Here is a 25472-nt window from a genome sequence, read left to right as displayed (position 1 = left end):
TTTTAATTATTATTTATTCAACTTTTAAAAAATAGATTTAAAAACTAAAAAGAAAAGTTAAAATTCATTTTTAAAAAATTAAAAAAAAAAAAAAAAAAAAAAATGGTAGCTACGCCCATTGCAAAAGGGGCCGACGACCGTTGCTAGAGGGGCCGGCGACCATCGCGGCCCCTCCGGTGATGGGCGGCGACTACCATTTTTTCATTCTTTTAACAATTTTTAAAAATAAATTTCAACTTTTCTTATTTAGTTTTTAAATCTAATTTTTTTAAAATTGAATAAAAATAATTTAAAAAGCCACGTGAAAATGAAAATTATTTAAAATTTCACGTACGCGCCATGTCAGCATTTTCCATTAAAAAATTCGATAATGTTAACTTTAGGACTCGATTGAAACAATTTAATAAATCTTAGGACTTAATTGTACTTTTACAAGTTTTAAGACTCAATTACATTTTCGTGACAAGTTTTAGGACTTTTGTAGCACTTATCCCATTATTTTATGAGGAGGTCTAGTACGAAATATTTTATAAGTTATTGGGTGTAAATGGGAGTTAGAAAACACTAAAAATATTTGAGTGACTCGAGTATGGTTGTAAATTTAATTGTATTGATTGACCTATGGTGGAATTTATTGCTACTCTCCCATAGAGGTAAGTCACTTGACCAGACCATAATTGATGTTCGATTTTTTTTCTTATTTTGTCTATTTTATTGTTCTTTTTTCTTTTTTTTGTCAGTCCTACTCTATTCCTACTCTACACTTACTCTCAGACTTTTGCCCTACCTTGCGGGCGTGGGAGTTGAAACCCACTCTTGAAATTTATGCGTCCCCACCCCATCCCCCTGAGAATGTGGGGATTTGAACCCCTCACCTCCCCCTTCCATGTTTTATTGTTCAAGTGCTTGCTTCTGCAATAGGCCCCTTGGAGGTAGGTCATGTCAGGTGTATAATGGTCCCCAAAGGTAAAATTCATGTATATCTTTGGTGTTTCTAAAAGTAGAGGTTGTAAGTGGTTATTAGGTGAAAGCTGAGGTTTATTTTTAGTATATTTCTCGAAAAAATAAACGAAAAATCATGAGAAACAAGGTATAAGGAAACGGGAATAAGCCGTCTGAGCATTGAAGAGTCCGTCATGCAGTGGTGTAAGGAATTGTTGCCTAATTTCACTGGAGACAAAACTTTAGTTTTGCATCCATTTGCAGAAAAAATATCAATCATGCAGGGGTTGAGCAAGTTGTCATTTCAGCTCATATCTTCTTCAATCGACCTCACGTTCTTATCCCTTTTACTCCACTGCCAATCGTGAAATGGTGAGCAAGGCACATATAATAAATTGACTTCGCACTAGAAATGAACTGGATCTGGTGTTGATGGCGGGGTAGTTGAATTGGATGTGACTTTTAAACTGCTTTGGTCACGCGTTACTGCCAAAATCATCTCTGTAATCATTCTTTGGTTGTTGTTTGTAGCCCAAAAGGAATTTACAAAGAGTCAACACCTAAAAAGATTGATCTTCTACAAATTGAAGAATACATTTATCACGATCAAAGACTAGATATACGTGTGCCTAGGGGTGAATAGTTTTAGGCGTCTTACAAGTTTCACCTGAAACTCAAAATCTACCCATCAAAGAGAGCAAAAACCTCATTTTTTTAAACTTGAAACCTATCACATCAGGGGTTTCAAAATAGGTTTAAAGGCCTAATAGATTCCTTTTTCTTTTGTTTAAATTTTTTATTAAACAAAATGAAAGTGAAAGCAATAGCAAAAATGAATTTGCTTTCAAATCTTTCCATATGAGATGAGGTTCATGTCAATTTACTCTTGACAAGGCCAGATGAACTCTCTCAAAACAGTAATATTATTTCGGCTACCGCACGTTCATCAAGCATCCTCGTCTCAAGTCAACTACACTCATTTCATATTCATAATGCAATGCCCATGCTTAATTCCCCAATTCTCCCTTCCCAAAGCATAATCAAGACTCACGGAAAGGATGCCGATTCCTTAATTTGTTAAAAGGAATACCTATCCCTAAACTAGGCAAGAGAATCTAAATTTTACAAGAGAATATCGATTCCTCAAGTTCTCTAAGGAGGTAACGATCCCTAAAACTCACTCAAGGAATAACAATCCCTAAATTCTAAGAGGGAATATTGATCTCTAAATTCTCTTAAGTTAATGCCCTTTCTCCAAACTAATTAAGGGCATAACGATCCCTAAAACTCACCAAGTAGATAACAATGAATTACTTAGACTAGGGGAATGCCAATCCCTAAAGCTCACTAATCGATTTATTTTCGCGAAAAATGAATGATTTAGAGAAAATTTTCCAAAAAATAATTATCGATATTACTTATAAAAATGAAATAATGGAAAATAATCTTATTGTCGGCAAATATGTTTAGACAAAAACTATTATCACTAATGAAAATGTTATGCTGACTAATTATTTCATACAAAACAAATGATTATTTTTTCAAATCATCACAAAATAGATAAAACCTTAAGGAATTTCGATCCCATTAACTCACTGAGCCCATAACATAAGGTGGCGGCTGATATGGCTGCTGCCTTCACACACTGAGTGGTCGTCTTCTTTCAATCAATTATATAAGGATGAGAAAACTTTGTGAATTTTAAGGAATTGTTTATTACATGTAGTAGTCGAGGGGATTGCCTCGTTTGTTTTCCTCTACTATTTTTATTGCAATGACAGTCTGATCAAGCTTCGAAGATAAAGTAAAACCCGAGTAGGGGTTAACGACTCTTGTTTTTCTTAAACGCGGACGGGGCTTGACGAATCCCATGCCCCATGTGGAGGAAAGCGACATGATGGAATGACCGATCCTGCCATCTTTGAACGCAAGTAGGAATTTGCAAATTCCGTGATCAAATTATCCTTTCTAATTAACTAATCCTGCAATTTTCAACACAAATAGGGATTGACTGAATCACATGTTTAGAAAATACCTAACGAAGGAAAATCACATGGCGGGTCTTAAATGCAAGCATGAATTAACGGAGATTAACGAATCCCGCACTTCAAGATCCTTAAATAAAGAAAACAATATAACACGTTTCACTAATCTTATCAGACCTAAGGAGGCAAAATGATACCTAATGAAGGAACATCACATGGTGGATCGAAAAACCCTATCCTTCTTAAATCCAAGCACGAATTAACGGAAATCAACGAATCCTGTACTTCAAGGTCCTTAAATAAAGAAAACAATACAACAGGTTTCGCTAATATTATCGGACCTAAGGAGGCAAGATAAAATCCTAAAGAAGATTTAGATGCCCAACCTCGAGTAATTCCAACTCTCATACTCAGGTCGTCAACCCAAGTACTCGAGGTCCTTGAGCCTAGACCTCGGTCTCGAGCACCCAGGACCTCGACGAGCAAGGATGAGTTCCAAGAGGTTAGGCCCGAGTTCTCAAGGTGGCCTCGATTCCTAATCTTCAAACTCATAAGCGTACTAGATGCTTTTCCTTGTGGGTGTTTCCTACATCGGTATATTCCCCTGGCACAACGTATTATCATGCAATGAACTCAAGACTTTTTTAAATCATATATGCCTGAACAAGTAACATGTATTTGCTCGTGATCATCCACATCATGATCTCTCCCACACGTTTTGTATTTACAACTAAGCAGAAGATTTACATGATAACAATCCCTACCTAAAATCTGTAGAGTTGTATGTATGAGTATAAAGCACAAAATTCGCAATATGAGGAGTTCGCTCATGATCTTATTATAGCTGAACATAAAAATGCTTTCCGACTGGCGACGTCGTTTTCGCGTGCTCCCAACGTTAGCCCCGATCATGAGGATCGCAGACGCCGACCTCGCGCTCTTCGTCGACGTTGATCCCAAGCGACTCCACCACATCCTCCCTGCTCCATCCCGCACGCAATAACTCCAAGGACCAGGCTGTCACGTGCCGAGCGACGCTTCCGTCGGATCTCGCCACGTCGCCCCCGACCTTCACCATCCCATCGCAGCCGCCCATCCCCATCATCTCCCTCACCTCCTCCTCCCTCCACCCTCCGTCCCTCAGCCTCCAGAACGCCTCGTCCAAGCACGCCCCGAGTTCGCCGCCGCCGCCACCGCCGCCGGCGGACCACCACCCGCCTGTGCTCACCCGCGCCGGCTCCGGCGCCGGCGCCGGCGCCCTTCTCCCACCTTTCTCCGCCACGTCGCTCCAGAACTCGATCCTCCGCGGCGCCGTGGCGGCCCACGCCGGCGTGACGATCATCGGCGGCAACTTCCCGGCCGGCCGGAAGACGCCGATTCGCAACCACTCGAACTCCTGGAAGAATCCGGCGAGGTCGAAGCTCAGCACGCGGACGTCCCCGCCGTCAATGTAGAACACCGGGTTGCCGACGGCGTTCGGCGACGCCGGGATGTAGCAGTTCCGGTAAATTGGCACCAGAGCCGGCGCTTCCTCCAAAAACCTCTCCGCCAACTCGACCGCCCGGTCGCGACCGCTCGGCCTCTCGCCCCACGCGTCGCACCAGAAGTCGCTCCGCGACACCTCCTTGATCAGGCACCGGCCGGGGAGGCCCTCCTGGAGGATCTCCCGGAGGTCGGGCGGGAAGGCGAAGGAGAAGGCGGACTCCAGGCAGTCGAACTCGGCCGCCGTGAGCCCTTCGAGGACGGGGACGTCGCAGGAGGCGAGGTGGTAGATGACGCTCTTGGCGTAGGCCGCGAAGCTGAAGCAGACCCTTTTCGGGACGAAGCGGTAGCTCAGCGCCGCCACGGCCACCGGCACCCCCGCCGCCGCCGCCGCCGCCGTCGCGACCGCCATTGCAGATCAACAGGCAGCTCAAACTATCGATTTTTCCACTCCTTTCGATGATGGGTTCGAACTGAAACGCGACGAGAGAGAGCGGAGGTAGGAAGTTTGGTGTGAAGATTGATCTGGTGGAGATGGGGTGATCGTTAGCGAGGCGTGTGCTTGGACCGAACGTGACGGCGAGGTAAGTGAGAAGAAGAAGACGATGCGTGTAGATAGAGAGAGAGAGAGAGCGAGAGAGAGAGAGAGGGAGGAGGGAAAGAGGAAGAGTCGGGCTCTGGCTTTGACTTATTCGGAATTCGGGGGACCATTCAACGCTGGCGAAATTTAAATGAAGCCAGGAGATTCCCATAAAAATCACTCCCCTTTTCGCTTATTTTCAAGTGTCCCTTTTATTAATGCGCAAGAATAAGGTGGCTGCTTTGACGAGGTCTTAATATTATTTAGTGTTTTTTTTTTTTTTTTTTTTTTTTGCCCCTAACCTATCTGTTTTGGATACAGCTTGCTTGGTGTTGAAGATTTCGCTAGCCCAATGCCGACGTCCCCTTGAACACCTGCGAAACTACAATTTATGATTGATTCGAATCATCCTTAAAAAGAGAATTAAAAATTTTATATATTTCGAGACACTTTGTTGTTGAAGTACAGTTGTTGTGAAAAACATTATCAAATCCACCACGAAGGTTGTGCTATTTAGAGTTTTTTGTGATAAAAAATTTACTTTTAAATAAATTTGTTATGAATGTATTAGTTTGAAATTCTTCTAGTATTAACATATATATAACAAATTTACTCCAAACTAATTTTTTTTTTTTTTTATCACCAAAAACCTAAAATTGATACAATTGTGACATATTTACTCTAAATTAATTTCCGATAAATTGGATTAATACCATGAAAATCATAAACCGGTGACCTTGTGACAAACGGACGAAAAACTCCAAATTGGTACACCCATCAACTGTTATATATCATTTAACTCAGCAATTTGATGGTAAAATTTAATGGAAACTAACATATAGTCAATTTATCACATTTGTATTAGTTTTTGGTTTTTCGTGATATTAACTCTTCTTGAAAACATGAAAGAACATTCGATCATGAGCTTGCGTCAATTCTTAGATGTGGTTCTCGAACTTGCAACTTATTCGATGAAGTTCTAGTATTTTTACATTTTTAAGTTCTTCCATCGCCAATTTCAAAGAACCAAAGTTACAAGCCTCATGCTGAGACAATCGATACCGCCACAAGCATGAAAACCTATGGCAATCTACTTAAATGCATAGGGTCATTGTTCTTATAGTTTGGTCGAAGCAAAAGAAATTACCTATGACGGCATCGAGTTTTTCCATATCACCCTTTTAATTGGAATCAACAAACAAGCTAGCCTCAGCTTGTTGGAATTACAAATCAAGAGACTCAATTGAAAAAAAGGATCCATAAGTTGAAGGAGTTAATTGCACAAAATACAAGTTCAAAGGACAACATTAATATATATATATATATATATATATAATTTTAGAAATGAATGTGTATTTTTCCCTATGCTTTTAACAAAATGTTGTATTTTTAAGGGCACACTGTGATGTAAAACTATATGCAACGGTAGAGCTGAATTAATGCACTTTTAATAAATAAAAAAATTAATATGAATCATTAATGAGATTAAATTCAAATAGTACATGTATACGTGCATTAAAAGGTCTTGATCTTATGTAGTGTTTTTTTTTCCTAATCTATGTGTTTTGGATACAGCTTGCTTGGTATTGAAGATTTCGCTAGCCAAAAGCCGACATCCGCTTGAACACATTTATAAGGTGGTTCGAATTATATATATATATGTCAAGACCTTTTGTTATCCGAGTACATGTGTCGTGAAAAATATTATCAAATCCACCAGAAGTGTTGTACTATTTCTTGGAAGCACAAATGGTAGTTCGATCATGAGCTTGCACCGATTCTTCGACGTGATGCTATGAAGGTCTTGAATGTTTACATTTTCAAGTTCTTCCATCGCCAATTTCAATGAACTGGAGTTAAAAAAGCCTAATGCCGAGACAATTGATGCCACAGCAGCATGAAAGACAATTGCGATTTACTTAAATGCACGGGGTCATTGTTTTTACAGTTTGGTTGGTGCAAAAGAAATACCTATAATCACATCAAGTTTTTCCACGTCACGCTTTTGATTGAATTGACGAACGAGTTAGCCTGAATTTGTTACAATTAGAAATCAAGAGACTTGATTGAAGAAAAAGAAATCCATAAGTTGATAGAGTTAATTGCACAAAATTCAAGTTCAGTGACCACATTAAAATAAATATAATTTTAGAAATAAATGTGTGCTCTTTTCCTTTATCCTTAACAAAATGTTGTATTTTCAAGGACACAGTGTGATGTAAATGATTATAGTAAAGCTCTATGCAATAGTAGAGCTGAATTAATGCACTTTTAATATATAAAAAATTAATATGAATCCATTAATGAGATGAAATTCATATAGTACATATATACGTGCATTAGAAAGGAATGTTATTATTTGCACCACAAGACGTGTGATATATTTTTCTATGCCGACGTAATAATTTTGTTTTTAATTTTTTTTTCATGAATGTAATTTTTTTGGCCGATATAAAATTATTTTTTGAAAAGGAAAAGTCTTTATATCTATAAAATAAAACTGCCACATGCCTCTGTGATGAATATGATCAAGAATAAAACCGAGTCAAGCTATTCACAGGTAACATGGGCCCCGCTCGAAGACTACTTGATTACGACTCGTTTCATTTTGAGTCGAATTCGAGCTTTTCATTATTTCTGTTTTCAAAAAATTATATTCTCATAAACATATACACAATATACTTAGAATCGCAGATCATTTGAGATTATTAAATTCAAGCTCGAGCTTGAGTCGTGTTTCGTGCGGTAAATTTGGGAGTTAAGGCGAGCTTGTGCTTGGCAGAGTATCAACTCGATTAGCTTAATTACACCCCAAATTGGAACGTAACCTGTGGAAATTATGTTCGCACCATCGTGTGGAGACAATAATCCTTTAACAAACTGCGTTGGATCAAGACCACCTACATAACTCAAAAATATGGACTTAACCAATTCGTGGGACTAGTAGAGTATCCCAAGAACTCTCTAGATAATCGGGTTTCTACAGTGTATCCTTAGATCAATTAAAGAAAATCAGCTGAAGAAAACTAACTAATTTGAAAAATTATTGCTTTTACTCATTCTCTTGACAGTAGTTACATCTATGGTAATTGGTTTATGAGAGAATTGTTTTTATACACTTGTTATTGAGAGTTTAATACTTTTATCAATTGATCAAATTACTGAGTTGAAGATGTTCATAACAATATTTCTACAGGCACATTAGGAGACGATAATGAGAAATTTTACTAATAAAGTTCGTCAGCCAACTCCTAATCTGCCATATGACAGAAGAGAAGTGCAAGTTTTCAAACTCCATGCACGCAAACGTTTGCATGCCTGACCGTAATATGATGAACTACCTATATTGGGACAAGAAATGATATCACTGACTCTCTGAGCTTAGCTTATTGCTCAGTTGAGTTTACCCATTTATACGTGTGTGTTACTGACAAAAACGAAACGCCGATGCGTACATATTACATTGTAACGTTTTGTTATTTTGTAAAAGCTAAAACAATTAGTCATGTAACGATGGAGTAGGCAACAATTTGGGACACAATAGTACAAAGTACGATCATTTTTTTTTTTGTCGGTCCTACTTTATTCATATTCTAACTCTCACTCTCAGACTTTTGACATTCCTCCTTGTAAGGCGTGGGAGTCGAAACCCACTCTTAAAATTAATTCGTCTCCACCCTAATCCCCCTAAGAATGTGGGGATTCGAACCCCTTACCTCTCCCTTGCATATTGAAAAAGTGGCCACTTTACTCCAGTGGTTAAGTACGATCGTTTGAGAAACTTCTAACAGCGCAATTCATTCATTCGAGGGGAACCTATTGCCAACTTGACTTTAATGTCATATGATTAATGTACTTTCTATGAACAGAATTAATTCATCTAGCGTATTCATCGAGCGTGAATAATATGCACTGTCATGAATGACATTGATAATGAATAAGGGTCCAAGACTGATATCCTTGCATCCATAACCTATTCGAAACAATCTGTGTTAGGACGCGTTGACTTGCATAGTTCCGGACGTTTTTGCCAATCACGGGTGGATATGTGCAAGTATGGTTTCCTCCCAGTAACCTGTGAATTGAATTAGGCAGGACCACTAAGAGGCGGGTGATTTGGTTGTTTAGAAAAACTTAGAATTTTTTTCCTGAATACATGATGGACATTATAGATGGTGAACTGGCACTATAGAAACGTATATACTTTTGCATAATCACAATTTTCTATCAAACAAATACTGGAACCGTTTAAAGAATAGAAGAAATGTGAATCAAATTTATAGTGATTGGCCTTCCACTTGACCTACTCTCTTCTCCCAACTCTTACAGTCCAATGAGACCGGAATTTACTATGTACTTCTTGAAATATTATGGTTTGTGCAAAATGTAATGCTTCAACCTAAAGCTTCAGGAGTTACTTCTACAAATTCGAGCACCTCTCAAGACACTATATCACTCTCCCTTTAGATTACATATATTCATACCCTCTAAGGAGATTTATAATATAAAAATCACTTAATTTTGCACAAAAGAAAGCGAGACAAATGCAACGAAGAAACCACTGGGATTCGCCGCAATGGCCATCCTTCCAACATGGAAGGGGGAGGTGAAGGGTTCAAATCATCACCTTCTCAAGGGGGATGGGGTGGGAACGAGTAAGTTTCAGTAGTGGGTTTCGACTCCACGCCCGCAAGAGGTAAGGCAAAGTCCGAGAGTGAATGTAGAGTAGGCATAGAGTAGGACTGACCAAAAAAAAAAATGCAACGAAGAGAGAGCTTATTAAATACCACCAAACCAAGTTTTTAAAGACTTTCGATTTTCAAAATAGTCATAAAAGCTTTATCCGATCAACTAGCCATTCTTTGACCATCGAAACGTCCTCATACGGAACATTAAAGGTCGATTCAAAAAGTAGGACACTTTGCTTCTATAATTTACTTGACCTATCTTTTGCTTATCTAGAAATGGAAAAATAGATTTGTTTTTCTACAAATTACTTTTAGCAAATGCAACACTCGAAGATAGTTGTAATAACAAACTTGAGTCTAGTTCAAATTAAGAAAGAGCTAGTTTCCACTAAGATTTGTAAAGGCTCATATGTAGAATCATATATGGGTGATCAGTTCTTGAGCTAGTCCAATAGGGAGGACCAATTCCCATTTTTTGGAGCTGGGGACCAGACCAGATGATCCTAGGATCGGGAATCGGATCAAACCAAATGGTCCGATCTAGTCCAATCTAGTCTGGCTACTTAGCCAAAATATATATATATATATATATATATATATATATATATATATATATATATATATAATTTATATAAAAAAAAAACCCATAGTTATTACAATTTTAGGGTTTTTTGCTATTTTTAAGAAATTAAGAAGTATGTTTTTTTTTTCAAAAAAAAAAAAAAAAAAGGTCGATCGATCCAATCCAGTTCCTCCCCTCGAGCAGAGAACTAGATCAAAATCACCGGTTCCATTTTTATGGTACCAAGAACCGGACCGATGCCCTCGGGAAACTGCACCAAGCGGGTCAATGCTGGGTCCAGTCTGGACAGCGGTTTCCAATCCGGTCGATCCAATATGTCCATCCCTATAACCATCCGCTTTGTCTATAGCATGTACTGCTTCTACAAAAATGGTCCTCTCGACTTTTCATGAAATCTTATGCTACGGTCTAGTCACCTTTTGCAAGATGGCTCTTCTAAGCACCTTGACGTCCTTAAGATCTGTAGACTATTCACATCCTATTGGTCCATCCAAGTTTTAATGAACTCATTCTACGGATGGTTCTTCTTTTACAAAGGTCTTTACAGATTCGACACATTTCCCATCAAAAAGCTTAGCTTGTTCTCCTTCTTGAGAGTCAAACATGCTTTCGATATTCTGTTGTTAACACTATATGCATATGCTTTGTGTATACAGAAGTTGTTCATTTTGCACAGTTAAATACACATATTAGTAGTCTTTGATTACATCATAAGGGATTTTCTCAACAATCTAAGCTCACCAAAGTGAGAAAAAGTATTAAATAAACTTAGCCTACAATTGTAATGTTTATATGGGTGAAGAACAACTTGTCCTTCTCTTTCTCTATTTTTTTTTTTTTTATTGCTTCTTTGTAATTGTCTTGACCTCTTACTTAGGGGTAAGTGGTTTTAGGTTCCATACAAGTTTCACTTAGAACTTGAAATCTACTCATTCGAACAGGTTCCCCATTTTTGGAACATGAAACTTATCTTGTAATCTAGAACTTATCTTATTTACGGGTTGTAGGGTTAATTCCAAGGTCTACCCAAATTCCACCCATATTATTAATTGAATGATTGCGGTAAATTATCATTTTTAATGACCACCACTTGATGGTATAATTTCTCGACCATAACTTATATTTAAACACATGAACAATATAAAATATTAAAAAGTAGAAGCCTCGGTCATGATATGGAAGTTCGGAGGAGTGGTTTCAAATTATACATTCATCATTGAACATCATTGAATACCATAAGATCGCACAAAAATATAAACAAAAAAATATAAAAACTTGTTACAAACTCTAGGTTCCGGATTCCAAGTTCACCAGCCTAGAACCTAGAGCCAACCAGTCAAAATAGGTTCCCCAATTTTTGGAACTTGGAACCTACCCTGCATATCTTGAAATTTGATTCTCAAGTTTTAAGTTCCACTCTAGAACCATGCTCACCCTCACTCTTACTCTTTTTTTCTCCTTTTTTTTTCTAAATATACCTGACTTGGAGCTAGATGTCAAAAGACAATATCCTTTCTTGTGTTTTTATCTTTTTTATTCTTACTTTCTTCTTTGGCCCACATTGTCAACGTGTGTCTTTACCCATTTAAATAAAGCCAAAATTACACTTACTTTGATGGAAAAGAACCCTAGGTTTATGTCCCTAAAATGGATCTTCGCGTGCTTAAAGCGCTATAGGAAAAAAAACACTCACATGTGATTACGAACTACCATGATGTACAAACAGTGAAAAATGTAATGCAAATATAGGGAAAGGTCGATTCAGTTTCTCAATACAATGAGTTAAATTGTTTTCTCTTTTATTGAACTTTTGTAAAGCTTAAAAGATAAGATCAAAGAAGATAAAGGAAAATTGTCTTCAATTAAGATAATTTTCAATTTACTTAAATATATAAAGACGTGATTAGTTTAATCTACAAAACTCTCTCAAATTTTCGCAATGTATGTCTAAGTTTCGTTTGTTTCGCAAAAATTTAAATTATTTAAAAACTATTCTCTTGAAAATGACAGTTTGTATAGCTTAAAATAGTTATTCAATGAAATACTTTTTTTCATTACTGGCAATAATTAATTTATAAAAATTTGTAAACGATGAAAATATTTTTTATTTTTTCATTTTGGTAAGCGAAACAAGTCAATATTTTTTGAAATATATTTTTCTAAACCGTTCATTTTTTATGAAACAAATACTACAGTCCGTACCTAAATTAAAGCACACCAAAATGAATGGAGGTGACAAAATGAGTTTGGGTTGTTCATCGCGTACGTTTAGTGGAACACGAAACAACTCGCGCGGTGGCAATATTGCACGGATTCTGGCAATGTCAGTAATGTCATTATGAATAAATAGTAAGACAAAAAGCAACAAATCGACAAAAAGGCGTCCCGCCGGTTAAATGCTTAGCTTAGCTTCAATAAATTATTTATTTGAACAACGTCTCGCTTACTCAAATTAACTTCGAGGACTACGTCGATGGAGTCTGGCGTCATGCACGTGAACTGTTTACATGCGTCCATTGCTATTAAATTGCACATGACTCGTGGTTGATCCGTTAAAGTAAGATCAATTATGAAAATCAACAGTCATGTGGTAGCTTTTCCTTTCGGCCAACATTAGTTGCAATCCCCATTGTACCTCAAAAATACCCCATGTCCAAAAAATCGCCACTGATTTCTCCAAAAATATCAATACGATGAGGCTATTGTTGTTCCATACAAAATTGAGGGTGTTAGTGATGATGCAAGTTTTGATAATAAACCTCTAACTTGCCCTAATGTTATTAATTTTGAAGAAATTAATGGCGATTTTTGAACATGGCAGAAAATTTAGGCTAGTGAAGGTTTGTGATTTTTTTAAAGACAAAAAAAGTTCGGGACATAATTGGGATTAAATCTAAAATTTGGGGCTTCTAGGGAATTCAACCCTTCTTCATAACCTCAATGAGTTAGAGGAGTTGATTGAGACTCAATATAAAGCGCAATCATGAATAGTAACGAAGTTAACTCTGTCGGCCACTCGAGGAGCCGCCTGCTTACATGATAAGGTGCAATAACCCAATTACCACGAGATAGGGAAATGGCGTGACGTCACGAGAGTTCAGTAGAGTGTACGCAACATGTCACACGATATCTCCAGAAGTATAAATCCAAATTTGACCAAACTCAACTACAACCCCTTTCAGATTAGTCGCAAGGAAAACAACTTCCTCCTTTCGATTTCCAGTCCCGTCCAAGCACAATGAATTAACCCTTTACCTCGAACGAAACAAGCAAATGATCTAGTTCAAATATCCATTTAAAATATCACCAATTGTAATAAACGGAAGTACTATTAGATCGAAACCGATTGAGAGGAGGAAAAATAGAATCTTGTTCCTAACATTCAGATCGAGGCAGATTCACAATCCACCTTCATTCTTTAAATATAATTATACAACACTTTGCAGTGGAGAGATCATCTTTGGATCGCACTAAACCATCGATTTCAATAATTAGCCCCATGATTGCAAACGGTCCCTGAGGACGCGACACGCTCTATCGGTTTTCTTCGTCCCGGCGCCCCCTGAAAATGACGTGAAACGTCGTTACCGATTTATTAATTTTATCAGATCGCCGACCGTCGTTGCAAGAGCTCTTTAAATTAAGGTTTTCCCTTGTTTCTCGAGCCGGACTTTCTGGTGCCCCCGGCGGGCCACCACGGTACTTCAGTCATCCAATTGAAGACAAAATTTAGCTCTGGCTTCCAGACAAATGAGACAGCGATTGAACGGGGAATTTTCTTGCCGCGCGCCATATGGCCTGGAGCGTGGCTCGCGGGGGTGTCGCATGAGTTCGGTTTCACGCAATTTGGGGGCGTGGCTTGTTTCCCGTAATTTCATGTATGATAAAACGTTTTATATTGATAATAATTTATTTTTAAATATTTTTATAAATAATAAAATCATTTTTATCATTTATCATTCATTCATTTTTATAAGCAATCATTTTAATATATATACATTTTTCAAATTATTCATTTTTACGAACAAACGAGAGCAACATTGACTTTAATTTTTCTCATCAAGACTCTTATAATTAAAACTAAAAAGGGTGTGCATGAACAAGTTTTAGCATTTCTAAATCGACATGAGTTACAAACAGGTCACGAATTTTACGTACATAATACAATTATCAATTTATAGTTTTATCATTGCTAGTCTTGCTCTATTATATTCCCCAGGCCATGAAATTACTGGTTAGTTTTGCGTTATTCCATTTCATGAATCTTATGAACAAAATGCCAAGTTGGATCACATGTAGCAGTTGACAGGTGCACTAGTGTGAAGTTTTACTCTCCATTTGTCATAGATTTACCAATTTAGAGTTTTTTGTGATATTAATCCAATTTAATGGAAACTAATAGATGGTAAATTTATCACCAATATACCAATTTGGATTTTTTGTGGTCAAAATATTAGTTTGGGTTAAATTTGTTACGGGTATACCAAATTAGGATTTGGGCTATGAACCCCTTTTAGAATTATGAAGTAATGTCATGAAGGTATGATTAATATAAGTTATAGTAACCGTAAGTTATACAACATGATCATGAACCAATTACAATTATAGAATATTTAATATGCGATAATCAATCATTAGAAACTATATAATAGCTCAATTCATAAAGCAACTAATCATTACTTTTAGTGAACTGTAACTTCAAATGATAATTTAACAACATAAGTATAGTTAGTTGATTCTTCTGATTGTCATTATTTAATTATGTAAGTGCACTATGAAATAATTTAAACTTCCTCAGTTAAATCATACTATAAATTATGATCAGCCACGATGTTTGTGGGAAAGCTTTTCTCTGTTGTATATTTAACCAAATAGTGAAAATAGAATTACTGCTCCCACCAACCATGCCTCCTATAACTCCAGTAAAAGACAATAACACCTTGATTAGCATCTCTGTGGGAGAGTGACTACTTTCAATGAACTCAACTAGGTATGGGTAGACAGGACAAAATCAAAGTTAATCAATCAAATCTGTAACCTGCTTCCACTCTAAATAGCAGACTTTGCCCAATGTCCCCACCTCTTGTCTCCATGTAATCAGAAACGTGTAAGATTATAATTTGGGCACTGTTGGCATATCATCTATTCTTGTCCAGGTATGCTAGCCTAATAGCCTTTTGTTACTACAGCCATCTAAGGCCATATATATTAGAAAGCTCTTTCATGTGAAAGGTTTCATGGGAACTCAAACAAATAGATGAAATTCTGGGTAAGGTGTATCGTCTTAAAACAATGATTTTCCTGACAGAATGCGTGATACAAGATAATCGGTTCCGATGGTCAAGATACAATGCTTAGACTCTGATCTTCCTTATTAGCCTGCGTAGTAAGCAGAGGATGAACATGATTCAAGCTTTGAAATGAAATTAGTAGTTGATTAGTATTTTCAGAAAATACGCAACAATAGGCATTTTCGATGAGAACACATATGAATTGGCAATCTCCATGGCTATTGCTTTTTCGGTCGGTTCAATCTATCAAGTCAAACCCATATTTTTCAGGCTATCTTATTTCTAAAACTAAAAATAAAAATAAAATAAAAAAAACAACAACAACAACAACAATCTACATAACTAGGGCAAGTAGCATTTGTTTGGTATGGTCCTAGAGTTTGGCAAGCCTTCATTATACTCTGCTTTTCCTGCCTTACGAGGGCTGTGAATCCCCTTGGCATGTAAAATTGGACCCAAATCTTACTTAAGCTGACGCAGGAGCAAATTATTTCCAAAATAATGATATTATTTAGTTGAGGTGATGAGTTCTTAATTTGGTTTGGTTCTAAGGTAGAATCGGGAATTAGGGATCAAGGACCGGCCTGGTTGGTCCTAAAACTAGGAATTGGATGGGATACAACTAGTCACTTTTTTTTCCCACTACTTGAAGCCTTCTATTATAAAGAAGAAAAAAAAAAAGCTAGTCTTTTTTAAAGAAATTTTTAAAAAGAGAATTTTTAGTTGGTCCAAAGTATAATTCCACCTTGAACCTGGGATTTGCCCGGACACTAGTTCCACTTTTTGGAATCAGGAACCGAACCAACACTCTTGGGAATCAGACCCAACTAGCCAGTTTAGTCTATTCTATGTGGTTTTTTATTCGAGCCATCCCTTTTGCATACCCCTATTATTTAGGACACTCCTTTGCAATCTTAGATAATTTTATTTATTAATTTTAGTAGGTATCTGATTAGTTTAATTTATATATATGGAAGAATTTCGAATTTATCTTTATATGCTTACATCTGTATATCTATTTCATATTTTTGTCTCGTAGTTGTGTTTTTTCTTTTCTAGGGAGGGTCGTGTTTACTTTCATCTGTAATTGGAGGAAACTTTTTCTAAGCATGTCTTAGATTGAGATGGGTTACAATAATGGACATTACTCATATCTATTTTTTCATTAAGATTGCATAGGGTTGATATCCATAACTTATACTTTACCAATCCCATGCTCATGTTCATTCACCGAATTAAATAAAATAAGCAACTACTTAATCAAGAAATGCTCTTTCCTTAGCCTATTTATTTTATCCGTTACAAAAATTCAACAATTAGACAAACTCTAATGGCTTAAACTTCTTAATTGATCTATCTAATTGAGTACCCAATTAAGTTTTAGGGCACGAATGATAACCATTCTGCTGCAAAAATATTTTTTCTATTTTTATTTTGTGGAAGAATTTCTGAGAAAAAATACACATTTGATAACAACCTCAAATGTCTGCTCTTTGAATAGAAATTCATATGATAACAACACAAAATTTCTCCCTTTCAGATGACAATAGCAAACGGCGACAGTGGCTAATGATGACCGGTGAGCAACTAGCAGCGATGAATGATGGGTGGCGGCAAGTGAGCAGCCAATTAGTAGCTAGAGCGAGTGATAAGAAAAGTTTTTATTTCTCACTTCTATTCTAAAAATAAAGAACTAGGAATTTTTTAATTCTCATTTCTATTCCAAACATATTTCTAGACCAAAAATTTGTTCCATAGATTAAAAAAAAAATTTGCGTCACCAAACGGATTTCTATTTCAAATCTATTTCTGAGAACAAGAAAATAATCCTAGTCAGAAATATAATGGTTATCATGCCCGCCCTTAGTCTCTTTATACACAATCAATTCAAGTTTCTCAATTTATAAATGGCATACTTGAACAAGGGCCGTGCTAATCTTCTCTAGATCAGTTCAGTCAAATTGGGTGTCTGACAATGCACCTGTTCGAATTTCGTTAGCTCATATAGATACTATTTCATTTTTTTTTATCAGTTCAAGTGGATTTAAAACAATTTTTGCATCACTAGCCTTATTTACTCCTTCCGCATGACAACTATCGTAATGACCCAATCCAATGAGGGTAAGAAGTGGTCATCGAAGCCAAAGGGCTCCAACAACGAGCGATGGTGAACGAGGTAGGAAGGAACTATTGTGGCTAATGATGCAACCTAGAAGGGGGGTGAATAGGTTTAGTAATGATTTTTTAAACTTTTGCAGATTATTAAACAATTAGCAATCAAGATGATATCTCAAATAGAATCATGTGATGATGATAAGCATATTAGAGTGAAGAATGACAATCACATAGTGATTTATAATGTTTAGGTTTTGTAATCAAGCACAAGTCTACTCTAAGACTAACAGTCTTAATAGTGGTTGGATTCCACTAATAATCGGCAAAGAAAATTACAACTGGCTAATGTTGTTCCTTTCAATCAATAGATCACACTATTAGGATACCAAGATCACGAGACATCACTCTCATTTTGCTTGTAAATCCAATACATCAAAAGCATAGTTCCTTGGCAAACCAAGATCATCAATGATATGTAAACAATTTCACTATTTGAACTTATCATGGTAAATGTTAATACTTGCAAATAGTTCGGTAATCATCAAAATATCATAGGAATGTTTTCCAACATGAACTAAATTGCATACCCAACAGGAGGAAAGCGTGCTTGGAATATGTATGTAAGAAATGAAATTAATTTACGGACATGCCTTTTTACGTAATAATAAGTTTTACTTTGAAATTTCAAAGTTAAGCTTACTTAGGCTAAAGCACTATTAGAATGAGTGACCTTTGAAAAGGTGCCTAACTATATATCAAAGGACAAAACAATATAGGATGGGCCAAAGTCGATAATATCTCAAATGAGTTAATTGAGAAATGTCACCACTCCAATTTTAGGATAAAAAAATGGTCAAGGTACTCAATTTAAATATGACATGCGAAGGCTAAGATGGGGAAGAACACTTCCAGGTCATATATCAAGAATTATAATTCTCCTTTTCTCTCTTATTGCTATTGTTCATGTTTTCCGGTTTCTATCTTGCTCTTTTATCTACCCGTTTGACATGGTTAAGTCCACATTTTATATTCCACTCTAAAATGTCGGTTATGCTCAAGGGAGAATTTTTAATTAAACCTATTCTAAAAGTTTAAACTCTTAGGGGATGGTGCGAATCACAATATTCAATTTTAATGATACCAAATAATCTGCCATACATCTTATAAAATTCCTAGTGCCTGTCTTTTGTCCTATGTCTGATTGCCGACACATGGGAGCCATCAAAGGTTCAGATAGTTCTTTTTTCTTTTATTTTCTTTTCTTTTTTTCTTTTTTTTGAGCCAGCAGCATAGTCCTAGGTTTACTCCAGGAAAACCAATGTGATGAAGGTGACGACGACGTTGACAGAAGTTCGATTAACACCTCCTCCACAAACCTCCTTTTCTTCTCTGGCAACAACCCATTTAGAAGGCTCAGGTTACTAGAACCTTCGGGATGTGATGGGTTGATTTGATCATATGAGGTAGTGAGATCCATCCATAAAATATTTTTGGCATGGGGTGGAGAGATGGTCCCGTGACTTTCTTTTGTGGAGCAGCATTTAGTCATCCACGACATGACATATATGAAGTGAAATTTGAAGCTCGGAAATTATAAATTTGGAACAAGTCAAATTGCCTAGGTTTCTGGAACCTTCGAGATGTGATTGGTCGATTTGGTCATATGAGATAGTGAGATCCACACATAAATACCTTTGGCATGGGCTGGAGAGACAATCCCGTGACTTTCTTTCGCGGAGCAACATTTTAGTCATCCATGACATGATATATATGAAGTAAAATTTGAAGTTCAGAAATTATAAATTTGGATTAAGTCAAATTGCCATGTGAAAAGCTTAAATTTTTCATAGCGTGTGTGTATAAAGTACGCAAGAGATGTGATGGTAACTATCCTCGATACAAAAGCCAAACGTTCAAAATCAAAACTAAACCAATCTGGTTTAAGATGGAAGTTAGGACATCAAAAATCCAATCTCATACAATAACACAATCTGATTGTGATCACTTTTGAACTTTATGTTCTCCCCCTCAAGCAGGCACCTTGACTTCCTTCGTGCCAAGCTTGTTTACATTATCATCGGAAGTCTCCTTTGCCAATGCCTTCGTAAGGATGTCTGGTAGTTGTAATCTCGTGGGCACTCCCACACAAAAATTACATTGTATCAGCCCAGGACGACTTAAGCTTGAGTCCCCATTATATATTTTGAAGCTTTAATTTGAGGACAAAGTCCAGGTAGGCGTGATAGAGTGTTTAAGTATATTAATGCTGAACCCAAATTCATCTAATAGTTTAAGCCACTAGAACAGTTGACAATCCCACACTTTTTTTATAGAATTCGTACCTGCAAAAGAATTAACATCCCCAGTTCCCAATGGGAAGAGTTTCATATGTAATGCCTACAGCAGTATCTAATTTGGAATCAACAACCAAGAGTAAAGCCTGTTTTGGTCCTCCTGGCAGGCCTAATTCCCCTAATTTGATCTGGAATAATTATAATTATGATCTTTGACCAAAAAAAGAAAATTATAATTATGATCACCTAACATGACCCAAGTCACATGGACCCTCCTGTTAAAATGATGCTTCTGCTTGCTTCAGTCTCACAAAATCTGCTGCAGAGTCTCTTTCCGTATTTGATGAGCTTAGAAGAACCGGGAATTCATATCTGATGTTGAATCCTCAAGATAATCACATATGAATCTTTCCTTCATAGAAACAATCTTCTAAGTAACCCAGCCCTCGGATCTTCCAAGTTAAAAAGCGGGCCAACTAAATGACACCATTCAGATCAACTGCATCAAGAATCTGCTGAAATGAAGAAATATCCTGAAAATAACATCCCGGCCCATTATTCCTTCCTGAGAACTTCTGATAGTGTTGTAGTCTCCAGCAATCATCCAACGAGAATCAAGAACAGAATCTGACAATAATGTTCAACTCGCCCCACAAAGAGCGCTCTCATCACAAAAGTTCAGTGCATGCACAGAGTAGGAGAAGAATGAGATTTTTTTATTGCAATGAACATGTTATGCATCGGAGAGACTAAATACAGGAGAGTTTCAAAATAACCAGTTCCACAAAGCTGATAACTTGATGACTGTGGCTAGTAACTCTGTCCAGAAAAACCATCCATTTTGCATTCCCATCCATATTTGTTTCATGCCCTTTAGTATCAAGTAAAGCAAACAATGAATTGCAAGAAAGTACTCACAGGTTTTTAACTTCTACATGCCTACAGGGCTTGTTAATATCTCTTATATTCCCCACTAAGAACTGGACAACGACCATTAAGATATCTTAGACAAGAAAAACATAATCGATGATGAAACTGACATAAACTCCTTCAATTGTCTTTCTATTGTGATTTCGGAGCTGCCCACAAGATTTCTTTCATGAGGGATGCCCTGCAGATAAAGTGGCTACCTTAGAAATAACTGGTCAACAGCACAGTTTGCAGCTGATAATTTACACTCACTTCCGACAAAAGAATGAAACAATCTTCAGAAAGAACATCAAATTTTGTTCCTAACTGCAACCTCGTCAGGAAACGCTTCATCCTGCTGACAGTCAGAAGGATTTATAATATCAGGAGTGTTATTTGACACTCCAAGCTCTGCTCCTGGATCCACATTTTCTAATCTAACAAAACATAATCTAACATCAAATCCAGCACAAAGAGTTGCAGTATCCACTTTAAAACAGTGCTCTGTGGTCCATGCTTAGTCCAACATCTATAGCAACTGGAAATAGCTACTCCAGTTTTAGTCATAAGCTCCATCGAACTTTCTTCAATCGAATCCAGGAGGTGTAAACCATATACAGATCTTCAAAGATTGGACTGTTTGGAGGGTAGAAGTCTATTTAGACATAATCCTAAGCTGTTATATACCAAGGTCCATTCTTCAACATCCAATCAAAACATTTCATCATTTGGCAAACATATATACCATTTTCACACTGACACCTCAATTCTACCTTGCTGCTCCCAGAGCCTTAAAAATATTTCAAGTTTAATTAGCAAAATGCACCGAGATCCAGAATGGTATATATAAGAATAAATTTCATACTCGAGGACGCAAAAGCAAATTATAATCTAGCCATTGCAATAACCAATCAGAAAACAAATTCCAATATTTTCTTATGGAGCCAACTTTGTGTCTAACATTGTTTACGTTTTTTAACTTGACAGTCCATTTAACTTCATTTATTTTAATAAGAAAAATCACAAGGTAAATGGAAAGCCATGTCTATCATTCTATAATTTCTCTTTGATACGCAATTTACAATTGACATTTTGCATTTTTACTAGAAAAATCTAGAACTACAATTAGTTATTCTGTGTTAAATATCTGTCAACTTTGAGATATTGATACATTGAGAAAACTTCCTCCCAGCCCATAAGCAGCACGTCCCTGCGCCATCAATAAATGAAAGCCTAGACATTTTACAAAATTAATCTGCTCTCTCCGGTAATCACCAGAAGTCCTTGCAGGAACATGTACCATTCCTAAAATGATGGAATCTGCTCTTATCTCTCATGATAATCTCCCTCATGCTAATTCTTGAAATAAACTTAAAGAAATTATGGCAGTCATCACAAGTCCTCAGATTCTTTATGATCCTAATTGGGGATTCAGGTTCTACATTAATTAGACCGAATGCAGCAGCAAGCTTTTCACTGTGAACACGCAGCATGGCTTCCTTCTCCTCCATTTCCACGTCATGGTGAACAGAACCAACTTCTGAGATGTAACCCAAACTCCCAATTTGCATATACAAGTCCTCCAACTTCTGATATATGCTTGACGACTGTGGATGGGAATTATCTCCAGTGTAAAAAACATGTACTTCACTGTTTAACTCAATAGAGCTATATGCAGCTACCTTCTTGATGCACTTCTTTCTCATCCTTAGTCTCACTTTTTCAACAGAGTCCCACCTCCCAGCAGAAGCATACATGTTAGATAATAGAACATGATATGAAGCAATATCAGCTGCTAATTCAAAAAGCTTATTGGCCGCAACCTGACCCACTTTAACATTCTTGTGTATTGCACAGGCACCCAGCAAAGCACCCCAAACTCCTGCATCTGGCTCAATGGGCATACCCATTATAAAGCTATAAGCCTCCTCAATATGTCCGGAGCGGCCAAGGATATCGACCATACAAGAATAATGCTCTCTTCTAGGCTGAAGATTCTGATCATTTGAATCCACAATGTAGCTAAAATAAGCCCGACCTTGACTCACAAGTCCGGCATGGCTACAAGCAAATAAAACTCCAAGATAAGTGACATAATTTGGTTTTGGCCCTTCGTTCTGCATTCTAGAGAACAGAGCCAAAGCTTCTTCACTCTTCCCATTAACTGCATAGCCTAAAATCATCGTGTCCACGAAACAACATTTCTAAGACGCATTTCATCAAATAAAGTTCTTGCCATATGAGTACTACCACATTTCATACACATGTGTCGAGCCGTGCATTCTCAACAATAATATTGCTCTCCATCCCATCATATAAGGCAGAGTCATAAATCTTATTGCCAATGTTTAAACATCCCAACTGACCGCATGCCGATAGGGCACTGACAATAGTCCCACGGCATCAGGCTTGATCCTGGCCAAGCCCATCCGATGGAACAGTGCGAGGGCCTTACTAGCATACCCCATCTGCACGCATGCTGCAATGAAAGAATTCAAGCCACTAGATCTCTCTATCATAGTCTCAAACAAGTAATCAGCCAATCCCACGTCCCCAAACTTCACGTACATTATCATCAATTCATTTCTCACCATGGGATTATACTCAAGCCCATACTTTACCACGGGCATGGATAGTCAAAGCGGCCCAGGAGTCGGGCAGCTCGGCGGACGCCTTCACCACAAATGGAAAAGTAAATCCGTCGGGGCGAACACCCAGAGAACTCATCCTCCCGTAGAGCGAAACCGACTCCACGGGCATGTCATTCTTCACATACCCCCGGATCAGGGTGTTCCACAAGAAAACTCTTGGTTTGTGCATTTCATCGAACAGTTTTGAGCGTACTGAACGTCACCTAAGATCACGAGACTGGCGAGCAACTGAGTGATGAGGCTGTTTTTCACCGAGAGCCCAGAAGTCAGGACGAGCGCATGGATCTGCGTGAGCTGGTGGGGTTGAGAGGAGCATGCTTTCAGTAAGGTGGCGAGGGTCTGTTTGGTCGGCGGAAACGGTAGAGAGAGCTTTTGGCGGCATTCCGCGAGCATCATAAGGGATGTAGAGAAAATGGGTTCCCCAGGATCACATCGAAAAAGACTTGCTAGTTGCTAGCACGACGGCGAGGCCGAAGTTCTCGTTTGAGCTCCGAGCGGGGTAGATCGGCGTCCAGCAAGCTTTGAGACATCCAAGTGCGACTGTCTGTCCGTCTCTAGATTGCCTCGTTCCTTTGAAATTTATCATTTTTCGATATAAAAATGATGCAATCATTTACTAAATTTTGATTCAATGTATAACTTATTTTTATTTTTTTGATATTCAGGTTCCGTGTGCGCACGGCCTCCGAGGGCCCGACAGGCCTAACGACGACTACCGACTATACTTGAAAGAGAGCTAGTCAGAACCCACCAAAAGCCTTCCCACTTAAAACGTTAGAACGTAAGATTCGAACTCGACCCTATGATGGAAAGAGAAACTTATCAAGTGCTTTTTCCTGCCGATGGGTGACTCAATGTATAATTTGATTTCTAAACTTTTAATTTATTTAATATGATTTCTAAACTTTTGCTTAATATACAATATGATCCATGAATTAATTTGTTCTTTGTAATCCTCGAACTACATTCTACATTAAAAAATTTAAAAATTCATGTATCACATTGTATATTAAGCTAAAATTGAAAGACTACATTGAATAAATTAAAATTTTATGAATTAAGTTGTATATTAAATTAAAGTTCGAAAATTATTTGTGTGACTCCTTAAAATTTGGAAGAACGTGGTGGAGGGGATAATAGTGACCGCACCTGATTCCTTAGAATTTGGAAGCAAATTTACTTTGTTTGGCAGATGAAGTTGAAGGAGGAAGAGAAAATACAATAAAGAAAAGAAGTTAACAGAAGATAATTGAAAGGAGCTTCCTTTGTTACCTTGGATTAAGCATGGAATGGAGGGCTTTGAGGGTACTAAGCTATGACATTGCGACGTTATTGAAATTAAGTACAAAACCCCCATAACACATGGCAAAATTGATTGGCGACGTGTGACAAATCATCATGAACATACGAACACTTCAACATGCATATTTCCCTTCATATGAAGACATTATCATGAATAGATGAATTTACTTTTCTTCCTCAATAGAAAAAAATATTGTACACATCAATTACATAACTGATATACCAATTTCAACATTAGAATTGTGCGGACCTTATTTTCTACCGGTTGATTTTTTTCATATGTCGTTTTCACGTAACATTTCTTGCTACCCCAAATTTCACGTTTGCTTGATCCACCCGATAAACCTATGGGAGGGAATTGGATTGAGAAGAGACGATTGGGCGTGATAAGTGGACGTGGTGGAATATAAGAGAGTGGGACAAGATCGCAACCCTGATTGCGTTTTATGGGAAGCCCATACTATAAGTAAGTCTTCGTCCTTACGGGCCATATCATCATTGGGCCACTTGAGCTGGGCGCGAGCCTAATAAGAAGTGAAAATTTCTGCTACGAGAAGTATATAGAGCCTAGTCCATCAAATGGGTCGATTAAGTCAATTTGAAAAATGGTCAATTGTTGACCCGTTAAACTCATTGATTTGCATGCAATA

The 25472-nt window shown here is 37.5% G+C and overlaps 1 protein-coding gene, 1 non-coding gene and 1 pseudogene across 2 annotated transcripts; all 3 read right to left on the bottom strand.

The window, feature by feature from the left end:
• Positions 1-3825: 3825 nt before the first annotated feature.
• LOC120288426 lies at positions 3826-4821 on the bottom strand. The gene has a single exon (XM_039302400.1). It carries the CDS (start codon positions 4819-4821, stop codon positions 3826-3828), a length of 996 nt encoding a protein of 331 aa, XP_039158334.1.
• A 12608-nt stretch (positions 4822-17429) lies between these two features.
• On the bottom strand, positions 17430-17532 carry LOC120288627. Its single transcript, XR_005546730.1, has one exon. It is a non-coding gene; the product is annotated as a U6 spliceosomal RNA (small nuclear RNA).
• Positions 17533-22017: 4485 nt separating this feature from the next.
• Positions 22018-24072, bottom strand: LOC120288159 (annotated as a pseudogene).
• Between the last annotated feature and the right edge of the window lie 1400 nt (positions 24073-25472).

This window comes from Eucalyptus grandis, chromosome 9, assembly GCF_016545825.1.
Source record: "Eucalyptus grandis isolate ANBG69807.140 chromosome 9, ASM1654582v1, whole genome shotgun sequence".
NCBI lineage: Eukaryota > Viridiplantae > Streptophyta > Magnoliopsida > Myrtales > Myrtaceae > Eucalyptus > Eucalyptus grandis.
The sequence above is the reverse complement of the archived record's forward strand: the minus strand, read 5'-3'. Positions and strand labels throughout refer to the sequence as shown.

Excerpts from the sequence above, each read along its gene's own strand:
- LOC120288426 (XM_039302400.1), bottom strand. The coding sequence starts at position 4,821 with ATGGCGGTCGCGACGGCGGCGGCGGCGGCGGCGGGGGTGCCGGTGGCC.